Source organism: Mirounga angustirostris, unplaced genomic scaffold (genome assembly GCF_029215605.1).
Source record: "Mirounga angustirostris isolate CCGP_5_RB_7025 unplaced genomic scaffold, mMirAng1.0.hap1 SCAF_2, whole genome shotgun sequence".
Classification (NCBI taxonomy): Eukaryota; Metazoa; Chordata; class Mammalia; order Carnivora; family Phocidae; genus Mirounga; species Mirounga angustirostris.
Window position 1 is genome coordinate 158,089,764 of NW_026991710.1, and position 15,701 is coordinate 158,105,464.

A 15,701-nucleotide genomic window follows, 5' to 3' on the forward strand; every position below is an offset into this window, starting at 1 on the left:
AACCCCAAAAGCAGAGTGTCAGAGGGGTGGAGGTGTCCTGATTATGGTGAGCACCTTGGGGACAGGATGTGACAGCCTAGGGGACAGAGAGAATGGCACAGCTTTGTTCTAACATCTGCAACCCCTTTGGTCTAGATATACTGAGAGAATTCCTGGAGGGGCCCTTTCCTGACCCCTCCAGATGAGGGGCAGGGTCCCTGAGGACAGGCTCAACACCCACTACAGGAAGGATTCATCAATCTATCTGTCCTCGCTGTCAGATGGGGACTTCTGCGGGGAGAGACCTCCAAGGTGTCAAGCGAGGCCTCGGCTCCCTGGTACCCAGCATATGCAGTCACTCTCCGTATGTCCTCGCTCCTTACTTTCATTCAGTGAAGTCCAGCGGATGGAGCTGCACTGTTGCAAAGGCCTTTCAACTCTTCCACGGTTCTCTGAATCAGGCTAACACAAGCCCACATTTAGCAAATAAGGCACGGAGACAGTGACTAAGAAAAGAGACTGACTTGGTTCCTCACTTAAGACACGCCCTGGGTCTGCCCCTTCCACCGTCACACACACGTATACATATACCACCACCATCTTTCCTTTGGAAAGGCTTCCCTGCTCTGGTCTGACTTCTTTATAGAGCTGCTCATCAGCTAACCACCCTGCTCCTTTAATCCAGGCTCATGACAGCCCCGGGACATCCTTGGGACATCCCCTATTCCGGGGAACGGGGGGAGTGGAGCACTACAAGTCAGAGGCAGTGCCCGGCGTGTTCCTGTCCTGAGCAGGCCTCGTTGGCAAGCTTCCTGCGGGCTGCCCGTGTCCACCCACCACCTTCCGCACCTACTGCCAGGCCCGGGGCAAGCAAGGAGCCAGCAAAACCCTCACAGCGGGCAGCATGCAGAAACAAGGACGGGAGGACCTCAAGACAAAGGCATCTGTGTCCTGCCTCCTTCCCCTCTTACTTTTCTATGACAGCAGTTGTGAAAAAACAAGGAAAACAGAGACAGGAGGGACCACAGTGGGAAAATCCCCAGCCTCATCTGCCTGGCACTGGAAGGGCAGGCTCACTTAAAAAGTAAAAGTGAGCCTACAAAATGCTGACCCCCAGAGATGAACGGGGCCCTAACTGCCCCGGGGCACCCTGCTTGTCCTCCCTGCACAAGGCCCTGTCGTTCACGGTTCTTCATCTCAGTAGCCACACGCAGCTCCTCTCAACACCAGCCCTACGGGATCAGTTTTGAATGTGTTTCTGAGCAGGCTCTGAGTATAATCCAGCGAACGAGGCGGGAGCAGAGGGGCCACCCTGGTCTTCACTCAACAGATGGGAGACACTGTGTAAGGAGAGAGGTGAAGCGCCCGAGGCCATGCAGCGAATCCCACAGTGGCTGGAAATAGAGCCTGGATTTTCCATTCCGATGAGCTAACCTTACCCCTTTCACAGGATCCCCATTTGATAATAAATACCATGACCTGGCACCTGCAGAGAGCTTTATACTTTTAAACAGTAGGAAGGTTTGTCTGCTGCAAGCCTGGCTCTATTTTCTTCCTAGAGGCAGTGAGCAGACGGGACAGGGAGGGAAGACGGGGTGATCTTTGCTCCTCTTCCCTGCGTTCCATGTTGGACTCTGAGTCGCTGCTGGTGCTCCCTTAACTCCAGTTCCTCCCTCCCCAAAACGCAGCTGGGGCCGCATCATCTCGTCTCAGAACCCAGCTCAGGGGCTCTGCTGCCATTAACATGTGAGTCTACTCCCCGGCACCTCACTTGCTTGCTCCCACCTGCTTCCTTCCTCACTGTCCCCCTTTAGCTCTGGAATAACAGAAAATGCCCAACTTCCAGAGCATCTTATTTTTCTGAAGTTCAGTTTTCTCATCTGTGAAATGAGAAACAGCACATGCCTCTTCCCACCTTCAAAGGAGAGCTAAGAGAATCCAATGACAGAATGCAGGTGAGAACAGTACAAAAATAGTGCAATATAAAGTGCAAAAGCAACATACAAGCATAAACAGGCGTTCAAGTAATAACACTTTTAGAAATGATAGAAAAGCTAAAATTAACCAAATGCTTACCAGGTACCTGACGCTATTCTTAACACTCGAGGTGTACTGTAATTAATTGTCATAGCAACACTCTGAGGTGGGTACTGTGATTATCCCTGTTCTACAGATGAGGAAAATGAGGCACAGAGAGTATGTCAGCAGCTTGTCTAGGCACCGTTCCCGGGCAGTCTGGCCCCAGACCCTGTGCTGTGAACCTGAACCGCTCTCCTCTCTTAATCATTAAGCATATTGCCTCTGATACGATCTGGCATTATCTGGGCAAGTCCGGGTTTACAAAAGCCGCCCACAAACACGATCCTGCCTGAGCTTCTCAACAGCCCCGTCAAGTGGGTGAGCAGATGCTGTTAGTCTAGAAGATTAGTATTAGTCTGTGAGACAAGGAGACACCAGCTTCGCCTAGAGAAGTAACTTGGCCAAGGTTTCAAAACTGGTCCATGGCCCCGGGGCAGTGCCCTTTCTAGAGGCTTCCACGCCAGCACACACGGCCCTCACCAGCCCCTGCCCCCAGGAGCATCTCAAATGGAGCCTTATGGCCGTGCCAGGGAACCAAAGTTGTCACCACAAGGAGCAACCGGGCAGGGGCTTCTGCCAGCCAGACCTCAGGGTGCCACCGCTTTCTGGGTCTCTCGCCGGATGCGAGATCCAGAGGCCCCAAAGGAAGTCCTCTCAGCAACACGAAGCTGCAGCCCCCCACTTGACCCAACAATGGCCAGACGTTTCTTAAAGCTGTTATGCAACTCTTGCTTCAGCCAAGCTGCTGCTGGGATTTCTATTTCAACATGTTTTGTTTTCTCTTCAGAGAGAAAGCATGAATGTGAAAACGTAACACCTCTTAGTGACCAGACAACGGCCCTTCCCGACTGTCTGGGGTTACTGGTAGGGTGGAGGACGTTTTCAGAGGCACCTTCTGGGAGCCAAGTTCAGCTTCCAGAATGACTAACAACCTCAGGGGTGAGGAAGAGGATCGGGGGGCGGGGGTGGGGAGGACAACTGAGGGTCACTGTCTCCTACCAGGGAAGGAGCCAACTCAAGACTGCACAGCAAAGAAGCCCAGAATGATGCTCCCCGGGCAGCCTCCGGACCTGCAAGATGGCAGCTTGAGCACTCCAGAGTCCGGACACCCCAGACCTTGTGCCCCTTTGAAAGTAAATACCAAGTTGGGCCATTCCAAGGGAGCCAGTCCTGCCACCTTAGCTCAGGATCTAATTATAGGGAGCAATGCTCTGGGAACAGGGGCCAGGACTTATTTTTGCTGCCCGGTGTCTAGCACAGAGACTGGCAGGGAAGGCGCGCAGTAAGCGTGGAATGAAGTGGGTGGCCAGATGAATTAACAGCCTCATCGGGATAGAATTGTGGCTTGCGAATTCTACTGCAAAAAAAGGACAAACAATGGGGCGCCTGGGTGGCTCAGTCGTTAAGCGTCTGCCTTCGGCTCAGGTCATGATCCTGGGATCCTGGGATAGAGCCCTGCATCAGGCTCCCTGCTCAGCGGGAAGCCTGCTTCTCCTTCCCCCACTCCCCCTGCTTGTGTTCCCTCTCTGGCTGTGTCTGTCTCTGTCAAATAAATAAAATCTTAAAAAAAAAATAAAAAAATAAAAGGACAAACAAAAGGGCTGAGAAAGTCTTTCTATGGGCAAGGTACACATGGATTCAAAAACAACACCAAAAAAATTAAAACTAGCATTTGTTTAATAGCATGTTTCAAAGAACTTTTTTCCCCACATCTCTTCTTTTTTTTTTTTTTTTTGGAGAGATTTATTTATTTATTTTAGAAAGGGGGGTGCACACGAGGAGGGTGCGGTGGGGACAGAGGGAGAGAAACTCAAGCAGAATCCCTGCTGAGTGTGGAGCCTGACGGGCAGCTTGATCCCACAACCCTGAGGTCATCACCCAAGCCGAAAACAAGAGTCAGACCACCCAACCAAATGAGCCACCCAGGCGCCCACCACCACATCTCTTTAAAACAACTGTGCCTACGTTCATTCAACCACTATTCACAGAATACCTTTAAATACTCACTCTGGTGGACAAGTCAGAGGGGGGTTGGTCTGGGTCTCTGCACACTGCTCAAGGTTCGGGCTTTATTCTGCAGGCAATGGGGATAGCTAGGGGCATATGAGGCAGAGAGACCACCTGATATGACACGCAGAAAATGGGGCTGGTTTTCAGCCCCTGGCATCGGCTCTGCTCATGTGCAGAACAGGCTGGATTTTCCATTCCAATCAGCTAACCTTATCTTTTAACAGGTTCCCAGTTTGATAAAACCATGACCTGGCACCTGCAGAGAGCATTATACTTTTTAAATTACGTTCACGGCTTAAACAGAGTTCACTGCAAACCTGGCTGCATTTTCTTTCTAGATGTAGTAACTACACCTGAAAGGTGGGGATTGCGACTCTTCCCTATTTAAGAAGACAAAGCTGCAGCCTGCACGGAAGCTGCAGGGCTCAGCAGTGAGCGCGAACAGGACCAGCTATGAATGATTTACAGGAATTCATTCAACAAATCCTTAACTGAGCACCTACTATGTGCCAGGTATGGTTTCTGGCCATGGGAACATACCAGAGAACAAAAGAGCAAGATTCCTGCCCACTGGGAGCTTACATTCAAATAAGGGGAGACAGACCATAAATAATAGTCTAAATATGAATAACATATGCAAAGACTATAAGTAATAAATGTAAGTAAATGGCACTGTGTGTTAGAAGGTAACACACTGGCTGTGGAGAAAAACAGCAGGGCCAGGCGACAGGGAAGTGGGGGCCAGGGGAAGGAGGGTGTACTCAGTTGCGACTCGGGTGGTCAGGGACGCCATCAATGCAAAGGAGACAGTGAGTCTCCGAAACCAAGGTGGCAGCCGTGAGAGGGAGATGAACAAAGGCAAGAGCTACTACAGATGTACCAGTGGAAGGGTCTTAAAAACATATGGTGGGGTCGGGGATGGCGGGGAGAGTGGGCAGAGGCGGGAGAAAGGCTGAACAGGGTCACCAAGTTCCTGAGGGAGGGGGCCCAGGCTGGAGGGGAGGCAGGGATGTCTACACTGCACATCCTGGACACCGAGGCAGCCACGTCTACGACATGTCTGTGAGGCAAGAGATGCCCAGCTCCCAGAAAGACAGGACCAGAGACACCAGTGTGCCATCCGTGAGCGACCGGGACCCAGGTGGAAACTGAGGGAAGAAGAGAGGGTGGCAGGCCGACTGCTAAGGAAGACCAGGCAGCTGCCCCCTCATCAGAGAGGCCAGGAAAACAATGACTGAGTTTCTAAGCAAGGAGATCATAGCAGCCTCCAGGAGGTTTCCAGCAGAGTGGTGAGCACAGAGCCAAAGGCCTGGCCGGTGAGGGGTGGGGGGCGGACAAGGTGAGGAAGCAGAGACCAAGTGTCAACGATCCTTTCCTAACACTTGTTATTTCAAGGAGAAAGACCCCTGGGGCCCCTGGGGTCAAGGTGAGACGTCCGGTGTTTGTTATTTAAGATGGGACAAGTTTGGACTGTATAAATGCTTTAAAGAAGGAATCACTGGTCGGGGGAAGGCAAAAGATACTGAAACCGAGTTACTCATGAGAGAGATGACCAAAATAGCCACCAGCTTGACCATTTATAGCACATTTATACAGCAGACTCGGCAGCAGCAGCTTTTCGGGAGATGCCTCATTCAATTCTTTCACCGGCCCTGGAAGGGAGGGCTGGGTATTAACATCCCCGCCCTGTAGACAAGGACACTGAGCTGACAGGGGTCACTCACGCGCCCCGATGGAGACGCAGGACTGAATGCAGGTGTCCGTGGCTGGTTCCCACACACCGCCTTGCCCCAGGCCCGCTGATTCACCTTTGACAAAGGAGGGAGCCTCTTCCCTATGACAGTAGGAAGGCGGGGAACAGCATGCTGGTTGGAAGGACAGTGACAGGAAGGTGTGAGCTTGACCGGGTCCTGCTTTCTCTCTGAACGAGGGAGCAAGACGCCACGCAGGGGCTGAGAAGGCGGAGGGATGGGAGTTTGAGGAGCTGCCGAGGAGGATGGAAATAGGCTGACCAGGACACCCGGAAGGACAGGCTGAGGGCCCCAGAGGCATGCGCACACAGGGCACCACCAGTGGCGACAAACACGCGATTTTTCTCCAGAGGGGCTCGACTGCCCAACGGGGCGCTGGGTCGTCATCCAGGACCAGGGTTTGGGCAGACCAGTGAGGCAGGGAAAGAGAGGTCCCTGGAATGGCTGCAGTGGCGGGCCACAGGCTCCCGTGTGGATGAGGAAGACGGGGCCAGGCTGCAGCCTAGGCAGTGGGGCCAGGCTGACACATGTGGATTTAAGATCTCAGAGGCGGAAACCGTCGGGGTTAGGATGAGGCCCCGTGGAGTCACAGGCCATCAACCTGAGGGGCATAAAGAACACGGGGATTTGGATGTTAGTCCGGTGGTGCCCAGGAGGGTACGTTCTCAGAGTGATGATGGGATTCATTCGTGGTGGAAGCAGTCTGTGAGCCAGACACCAACGTCCAGAGAGAACGGGGAAAGTAGCTGCAAAACTATGTTGTTGACGATGCCGGAGATGAAGGTGAGCACTGAGCCCCAGGGAGCACTCAAAGCACAGCAGGCTCCCTCATCAGTGCTCTAGGGACTGAAGCCTCACAGCCCCTCTCTCCTTTGCACTGACAGGAAATGGGGCACAGAGAGAAGACAGGAGGAGGGACCTGCCCAAGGTCACACTAAGCGGAGCCAGGACCCAGTCCACGTGGTCTGGCTCAAAGGCCCCTGCTCCTCACCACTCCACCTCCTGCCTCTGCCTCCTGCCTCTCAGCGTAAGTCAGGCTGGAGGCGGAGGTGAGCAGATGAAAGAGAGAGAGAGAGAGAAGAGGAAGGACCGGAGCCTCCAAGAAGAGGGGAGGCTAAGAGGCCGGTCAGTCACGGTGAGACGGCAGGAGCCCCAGAGGTGACTGGGGTCGAGCTGACGGGAATCTTACACTTGAGAGGCTTCCGGGAAGGACAGGCCTCGGGAGAAGAGCTGGATTTCTATCAGGACGGGGAGACGGGAAGGAACATTCAGTGCAGATATAAGGGAGCTTGTTCTAAGGCACTTCCGCGGGGTGTGATGAAAAATAAAGAAAGAAGAAAGCAATGGAAAGCTAGGTCAGGAGAGAGAAACCAGCGAGAAAATTAGTATCTGCATTTTACAGACAAAGCAATTACAACTCAGAAAAGCGAAGTGGCTCTGCCCCAACCAGTAAGTCAAAGACTAGGGATCTGAATCTCCCCAAGATAGTTCTCTGAGGGTGAGACTCGTGGCTCAAAAGAGCTTGAGGGGAGGTCTAGAGCGAAAGACAAAGTGATTAGATACATCCCCTCTATGGAAAACGCCAGCCATGAACATTCAAGGTGGAGGCCGGGAGGGGAAGGGCAGGCTCAGGGCTCACAATGCCCTCCAAAGAGCTCCCGCAAACAGCAGGACTGTAGAGATGCGTCTGCAGCCAGCACTGAGGAGGCCGGAGGGCTCACTGAGGATTAAAAAAAGAAAAGGAAAATTCTCTGAGAAGGAAATGTTGGGTACTAGGAGAAATATGAAGAAAGCCAGAATGTTCTGGGGTTTAAGAGAGACTGCCAAAGGCTTCATTCAACACAGAAGCTAGTTCATCCAGTGGGCTGGGTAAAGGCAGCCCTCCTGAAGTTGGAAGGGGGTCAAAAACCCACGCCCATCAAATAGGGAGAGCGGACTACAGTCGGTCATTGCTCCGAAGAGCAGATGGGACAAAAGCTCTCGTGAATGAGATGGCCAAAGGTAGTTAAAACATGCCCAAAAGAAAACCAGGAAGAGATACGGGACACACACACTCCACAGAGCAATGCCCTCTCCCCTGTGACACGTGCACACCCCTGGGCACTTTAAAGACACAGTCAGGTAAATCTCCCATTCAGGCCCAACTGCCTCTCCCTACTGAAGAGGTGAGGGCACCTTCCCTGCCCACTAGAATCTTAGGGGCGCCCCCTCAAGCCCTGGCCCAGACTGCCCCTCCCCCACTTCTGGGCGGAGGGGGCTGGGTCAGGTCTGCCCCCTCCTCCAGTGGCAGGCCTGCCAGGTGCAGATCCGGGCAATGGCACCGGCAGGCAAGAAGCAAAGAAAAGGACACGAGTTCCAGAGTACGCCTTTCTTGACTCCAAACCCCTTCCAAATGCACCTTTTAGAAAAGCATCACCCACTTAAAGACAGAAAAAAAGGGAGGGGAGGAACCTGAAGGAGACAAGACAGGAGAAGAGAGACAGAAAAATGACTATAATTTTCTTGCAAGAACTCGAGCAATTTGGGATTTCACGCCCTTTTGAAGCTGAATGGCAGCTACTGAACTGTACTTGGTTTTGAAAACACTGCAGTGGGTGGGAGGGGACTCTGACTGCCACCCTCACCCTCCCGCTGAGCACCCTGCCTACCAGCCAGCCTGCATGGCTGGGACCCTGAGGAGCAAACTCAGAAGGTGAGGAATGCTGAGCCGTCCTGGCACCTGCCTGGCTCACTGCGGCTCAAAGCTCAGCAAGGTCAGCTACAGAAACCCCTGAGGCCAACCGAGCTTTCCAACTGGCTCAGCACCCACCAGCTCCTCAAGAGAAGGCTGAGCCTCACCCCTTCGCTGCCGGCTCCTCTCCATGGACGGCACCCAGCTGGGAAGGAGGGCTTCACCTGGCACAGTTAAAGGCAGCGTTTCCCTGAGAAGCAAAGGGAAGGGCCGAGAAAGGGTCAGCGGAAGTTCCCTCTCTTCAAATCTTTCCTGTTTCCTTTTGCCCCCCGCTTTCACCACCACGGGATTCAGCGTGGTCTAGAATGGTGTGCCTAATCTGGTTGGAATTTCCTCCTCCGCCCACCTGGCATTCTCCCCACGGTCTTGAGCACTCCCGACCAGGGCTTCTCGCAGCCACCCCACATGCTGGTCTAGGTGACCACGCCACTTGCCACTCTGGAGCACCAGCTAGAGAATCATGGAAAACCTGCTGCAAAGCCCCAGTTGGGAAGGAAGGGGAAATTGCTACTGGTTGGCGAAAGCGCTGCGGGCCCCCCATGCTCCTTCCCTTGGTACCATGCAGACCATACAGTTACTGGGAACTGACAAGAAGTCCGGGTGGCCTGGCCCTGTATGGATTCATAAGCACTCACAGTCCACCCCCAGGGACTAAATGAGAGAAGAAGGCACAGGAAGGAGCAGAAAAGTTGCCGAAGGTCTTCCAAATAACCCTTTAATAATCACAGACTGCTGGAGCTTGAGAGACATTAGTGATCATTAGGTTCAGTGTTCTTCATACTTTTTTGGCCATAACTCCGAGTCAGAAGGGGATTTTACACAGCCATCCAGGGGACACAAACACACACACACAACCCAAACAATTTCACCAAGCAACACTTCTTACTATATGCCACACACACTTGTATTTTGTACTCTGACCATTAGAGGGACTAATCTTTCTTAAAATGTTGATGCCATTAATGGATCACAACCCACAGTTTAAAAAACACAGGTAATTAAAGTGACACTGAGGGGGGGTAGGATGTGGCTTCATGGGAAAGCATATTTAACATAATAATTTTAAGCCTTAGTAAGGTTGGCTTTCTGCCCCTGTGACCACAGCAGCAAGCAGCTCATCTGGCTCAGTGGTCAAAGTGACCAGCACTGACTTCCATGGTCTACACCATCTAGGACAGAAAAACTGGGAAAAGCGGGCCCACCTGATACTCTCACTTAACCTCACATATTCGAAGTTCAAAATTCGAAGTTCAAACTTATAAAATCAGAGATAATTTTTCCAGCATACAATTTACATTGACATGGCTTCGACTGCAATAATTCTTTGGAATTTCAAGTATCATAAAAGAGGACAATGGGTGTTCTGTGTAAGTAGAAAGGGGGACAAGTTAAGAATGGGGAGAAATACTGAACTGGGCCGTAGCCCCCACTTTACAGACACAACACCAAGGCACAGAACAGTGCCTGAGGCATGAAGCAAGTTAGGGGCAGGGCTGGAAACCCAACCCAGGGCTCCAGACTCCTTTACTCACGGTCTCCATCACCCAAAATATTTAAGAAGAACACAGTCGAGGTTTCCCCAAGTGAAGCATTTCCATGACTGAAGCATGGATGCGTCCCTGATATGTCACGCTGGGCACAGACAACTGTGCTGATGTTGGCAGACCTTGGCACTCGGCTGAAGCCTCCCTGGGATCATGCAACGGGGCTTACACCACTTAACACTCTCTCTGTGCCTTTTGTCTCAGCTGAAAAATGAAAAGAAGAATCCTTGCTACCCTCGTCTGAGAAAGTTGTGGTGAAAAACGAGGTGCTTTAAAACCAAGCCTGCATGCTTAAAGACAGAAGAAGCCCTTACTAGTAACCAGGGCCTTCATTTTACAGTCAAGCCCCATAAGGTGAGTGACTTGTCTGGGACAGCCCTGTTACCTATCCGCAGGTGAAAACTGCTATGTAAAGTAATACTAAGTACACAGTGACATCTGGATTAAAACATACGACGTCTACGGGGCAGAAGGAGCGGCAGGGAAGAAACTAAACACAGAACACACAATTTAAACATATAAGACGAATGCCTCTTTAGACTGACATAGGGAGTTGAAAAGGCATGACTAATTGCATCTAATCCTAAAGATAAGCTGTAGTGATGCTCTGAACCACACTCAGCAAAACCTCACATGTGGCATAGTTCCTCAATGGAACGTTCATCTCTGCCACCCTGTGGGTCCAGTGCCTGCTCGAATAACATCTCCCTGCCCCTAACTTTCCCCATACTCTGTCCAAGGCACTGGAGACAACAGCTTCGAATACGGGAAATTGTATTACATGTGACGGATTCCTTCCTATACATATGCCACCTGGTATCTGTCCAGGGTCTTTCCTGGAGAAGCTGTGAAAACCTACGAGGCAAAATCTCCCCCATGCCCTCCATAACCCTGGCAGCAAGGGCCGTTCCCTTAATTCCCCCCTGGGGATGCTGGAGGGTCTGAAGAGGTGATACCTCAGGCCCAGCAGCAACATCAAAGGCTTGGGCCTCACCTTACTGCAAATGCCCATGCTTTCTCTCACTGGACTCCTGTCTGTCCGCTGACTGCCAGCTCCCAGACAGCTGCCCAGGGCAGGGAAAACCCTGACTTAGACATTCTGGTCTTCACTCCTTGCAAGTGGGGCCAGGATCAGCAACAAGCTACAGCTGCCAGTGGGGGAGCTCGGTGGGCCCTGCCTTTCAAGATAACTGCCACCCAGAGAGGTCCCAAATCTCAGAAAGCACTCTTGGGCTGCAGTCAGAGGAAACAGGTGGAGTATGAGCCCAGGCAGGTGAATCAGTTCATAGCTCTTTGCCTCAGTTTCTTCATCTGTTAATCCCCGGGTTGCTGGATGAATTCGACGAGTTATGCCTACAGAAGTGCAAGATGTCAATACCAGCATTACCTTCCTGAACAGGCGGACAGAAGGCAGCTCTCAGGCTAACAGGAAAAATCCGCCTGGCTGACGCTGCCTCTTTGCAGAAATGCACGTAAAACTACCTGGGGAAGTAACAGGCAAACCGAGTGCCTATTACACAACCCACAGTAAGAGTTGTATAGCACATGCTCTCCTTGCCTGCCCTCCTCCCTGCAACAAAAAGAGAAGGCAAATGTCACTGCAGGGCTCACTGCCTCTAGGCTGCTCAGCCGCCCGAACTTCTGGGGGAAGAGGTGCAGAAACCCTGAGAAAAGGGGATCACGTAGGGCGTCGCTGAACCGGTATTCCCAAGAGAGCTGCCAAGAACCAAGAGAACGCCTGCCACTCCTACGCCTCCCCAGAGACCCTGGGAGCCGAAGCCACACACCCGGGCCGGAGCGCGCACGGCCGAGCAGGGGCCACGTTTCCCGGCGCTAGCGTGGTTAGCGCTTCCCGGCCGCCAGCTCCCTCGGAAACTGCGCACGTGTGGGCAGCCGTGGCCACCGTGCACGGACCGGAGGACGCCTCTCGCCGCGGCTCGGACACTGGGCGCGCCAGCGGGAGCCGCGAAGAGCTGGAACCCCAAAGCCCTCGGATCGCGTGGGCAGACGTGGTAAGACTGTGCAAAGCGGCACCGATCGCCCTCCCTCGGGCACCCCGCCGCCACCGCCGAGACCGGGGGCGCTCGCCAATTCTTCTCCCCCGCCGCAGCGCCCCCAGCAGCCCGGGTGGGGAAGGCTGTGGGAGCGGCGGTGCGTGGCGCCGGTCGGAGCACCCTCGTGGGCTAGGGGCGCCCCCGGGGCCCAGGCGCGCGGCGGAAGGAGCGGCTCGGCGCGCTCGCGGCGAGAGCGGGGGTGCCGCGCCCCACGCCCGCCGCAGCCGGGAGGAGAGGTGGTTTCGGGGCGCTCCCGCAGGCTGCTCTTGCGCGGGATGCAAACGCACGCGCGCGCACTCTCCTGTCCGCTCGCTCCGTCCCCAAAGTCTCCTCGCGCCTCACCTTCACTGAGTCTACCGGGTACATGACCGAGTGCTCCAGGATCCCGGCCATCGCTCCGGCTGTCATGTGGGTGGATAAAGAGGCGCTGGTCGGCAGGTTCTCATAGTCCTCCGACCCGGCGTCCTTGCAGCCGCCGCCGCCATCTCGGCTGTCCCCATCCATCCTGCGCCCCACAGCCTGGCTCCCTACGCCGCCGCAGCGCAGCTCCATCCGCCAGCTCCGCGGGGCGCGGGAGGCTGCAGGAGGTGGGCAGGGAGGGGGAGGGGGCGAAAAACTTCACTTCTTAAAGTGGGAACCACCTCCCCGGTTTTGCGGCGCCTGACGCCATGGCGGGCTGGGGTGGAGCAAAGGGGCCCGAGACACCAATCGCTGGAAAAGAAGAGGCCCGCCGCGGCCCCACCATTGGTGTGCGGGACACTGGGGTCCCGCCTTCCTGTGTGACGTCACTGTCCAGTGCAAATTTCCAAGCAACCGGACGGGGGCGAGAGGAGACGTTGGGGTGTCCCGGGAAGTTGTACTAGCTCCAGGCTGCTGCTGGCGCGCATGGGGCAGGCTGGGCGGAGTGGGGGGTCTGGTGGTCACTGGAGAGGGTCGTCCGGGCCCGCAGCGGGGACATGGCCAGGGGTGGAGGGAGATCAGGGACAACGGATAATCCTTTCCCAGAGACCGGGGTTTTGCAAACAGTGCTGCTCAGCAAGTGTTGGCATTCCTAAGGCCTGGAGAGGGGACAGTTGCTGCGAATGCCATTTATGGAGCAGTTATGATAGCCGGATAGTGGGTGAGGGCGCACGTGGGGGTGGAGTGGAGTTCTAGAATTGGAGACACTGCGCGATATCAGTGGTGCATCACCTTTTGTGCAGCACAGGGCATATACCGTGGAGGAGACAGAGTCAAGGTCCTGTGCTAGACGGCTTGGTTGGGGAGAACACTCATTTGGTTGAAATTTTTTCCCCTCACTGGAAGCACATAGAGCTAAATCTGTTCCTCTTCTTATTTTCACAAAGAGGCTTAAAACCACCCTGCCCCCGGCCTGATCAAGACGTGAGTAGTCATCAGAATGGAGCCTTTCTGAGGCACCTTCAGCACATTTTTCTCAGGACTGATATGCCTGGGAGGTCCTTACAGGCTGATGTCTCAGTCAGGTGCCAAGTGGTTCCGAGTAAAATCTTGCAGCATTGCATCTACCTTCCTTTTAAGACTCTGGTCTCCTGGTTCTTAAACTCATCCCAAACTGACTTCTTTAAGTGTAACCCAGGCAGCTTTATTTCAGCCTCAACAATATTGTCTTGCTCTATCTCCGGGAAGAAGGAGCAATCAGAAAGTAGGGGAATGACCTGTCTGTCTATGGAAGTCTCTGTGAAAGCGTGGCATCTGCACAAATGTGCATGTTCTGGGGCTCAAGACGTGACACTTCTGAGATACCAGACACCTTATCCAGGGAAGCCTTCTGGTCAGGAGAGCTGGGCCTTGAGATATGAAAGGGTGGGGGAGATCCTGAAGATGCTGCACCCACTCTACCCTCACCCTGGTTCCAAGGATCAGGTCACAGCAACCCAGGCACCTCTCAGGGATTTGAGATACAGTGATGTGAGCATTGTTGATCAAGGCCTTCCAGGCCGAGGGCACCAATTCCCCATTTTTGGTAGCTGCCAAGAGTAGCTCCCAAGGCAAGTGATAAGGATGTCACAGGTAGAGGCAAGCTCTGTTTAGTGTTGGCAGAGAAAATTTTCCCTGCTTTTACCGTAGGTGATTTTTAAGAAACATTGATCGAAAGCCACTGATACTCATTTAAAAATGGATACCTTTTAACCAGTACATATTATTAACCAGTTGTTCCACTTCTGGAAATGTGCCACGAAAGTCTACATATGCGTAAGCTCCTCTTCAAAGCACTATTTATAGTACTAAATAATTGGAAACAACTAAAATGTTCGACTAGAAGGTAATGGCTGAGTAAATGATGACATGTATATTAGCGAACTATTATGGGGCCATTAAAAATTGTGGTTATGTTATGCAATAAGATGAGAAATGATTATGATACAATGTTGGGTGAAGAAACAACACAAAACTCTATGACATTTACAAAGATGTAAATATTAATGCCGCAGGAAGAGGGAAGTGGTCACTGTGATAGTGATGTAGGATTAAAGGTATTTTTACTATATTTTTCAGACCGAAATAATACATGTATTATTTCTATAACTTAATTCTTTTTTAGGATATAATCACCTAATGGATGAGAAGCCTTCTGAACTTTGCAATGGTGATATCGCTGAAGAGAAGCCACCCTCTGGATGATTAAGGGGACTCCTGGCATATGTGACCAGGCCCATAATCTTCAGAGACATCAGACTTTTTAAAATTTCATTAAATAAATGTTAAGCTAGAGCCATTTAGAAAATCTTTGGAATATTTATTATAAGCATTCAGTATTTTTTCTTATCCTATAAGGTAGATATGGTAGGTTGGCACTCAGCATCCATCTTAAACTCTTTCTTGTACTGCAGTGGCCAGAAATTTGTAAACCACATTTATCAGATCCTTGCAGCTAGTCTAGACGTGAATTATATTCTGCCAGTTGGATGAACTGGAGAGATCTGGGAGACAGTAAGGAGACGGAGGTCACCTTCCTGCTGCTTTGATGTTTTCTGCTGCCTAGCAAAGCCATAGACACTTGGGTAAGGAGCAGTTGGGGTGGGCAATGGCTTTCCTATTGCAACAGCTCTGCAGGGTCTGGTCACCAGATTCATGGATGTCAAGAAGCAATGTGGCAGTAGGAATGGCAGCAGGAATGGTAGCAGCCTTCTGATCCCTGCACCATAGCTTCAGTAGGTGGCCTTCCTCACCTTTCAAGACATGGCAGAGGATCCCTTGGAAGGCCAGTTTGGCAATGTGGATCTGAGAGTTATTCCTGGAGGCCCAGCCTAGGTTTCAGCTCTAAAAATATTGTGTATAGTAGCAAGAGGGCATAAAAATGAAGGAGCCATTCCTGGGTATCAGAATACAGCCACCAGCCCTGGTCCTAGACCTCTGTGCAAGGCCTGTTTGGAGGGAGTTGACATCCCAGGTACCATCACCTAGTGCTTTGGCCACACTGTCAACAAAGAGGGAGAGCATAGGGAACCAGGAGCAGAGCAGTGATCCTGTCCTGTAGGGTGGACCTGGAGACTCAGAATGACTTGTCTGGTTCCACTGGGGTCTTATGTAA

The 15,701-nt window shown here is 52.5% G+C and overlaps 1 protein-coding gene and 1 long non-coding RNA gene across 4 annotated transcripts in view; one reads left to right on the plus strand and one right to left on the minus strand.

Annotated features, from left to right (window-relative positions):
- Nucleotides 1-12,846, minus strand: part of SLC25A37 (solute carrier family 25 member 37) — a 40,490-nt gene extending 27,644 nt beyond the window's left edge. Inside the window, exons 1-2 of one of the 3 annotated variants that reach the window (XM_064585384.1) lie at nt 12,491-12,626; nt 11,482-11,664 (exon numbers count right to left, since the gene is read on the minus strand). Coding sequence is in view for 1 of the 3 variants with exons in the window: in XM_045880037.3 (XP_045735993.1) it covers nt 12,491-12,700 (210 nt within the window). In the remaining 2 variants the exon portion in view is untranslated. Of the gene's footprint in view, nt 1-8,657; nt 8,679-11,481; nt 11,665-12,490 lie in introns of those variants that run through there. The other 2 variants (XM_045880037.3, XM_064585385.1) reach the window with 2 other exon arrangements.
- Nucleotides 11,671-14,881, plus strand: LOC123848035 (uncharacterized). The gene is made up of 2 exons (XR_006791659.3): nt 11,671-12,106; nt 14,712-14,881. It is a non-coding gene; the product is annotated as an uncharacterized LOC123848035 (long non-coding RNA).
- Nucleotides 14,882-15,701: the final 820 nt, after the last annotated feature.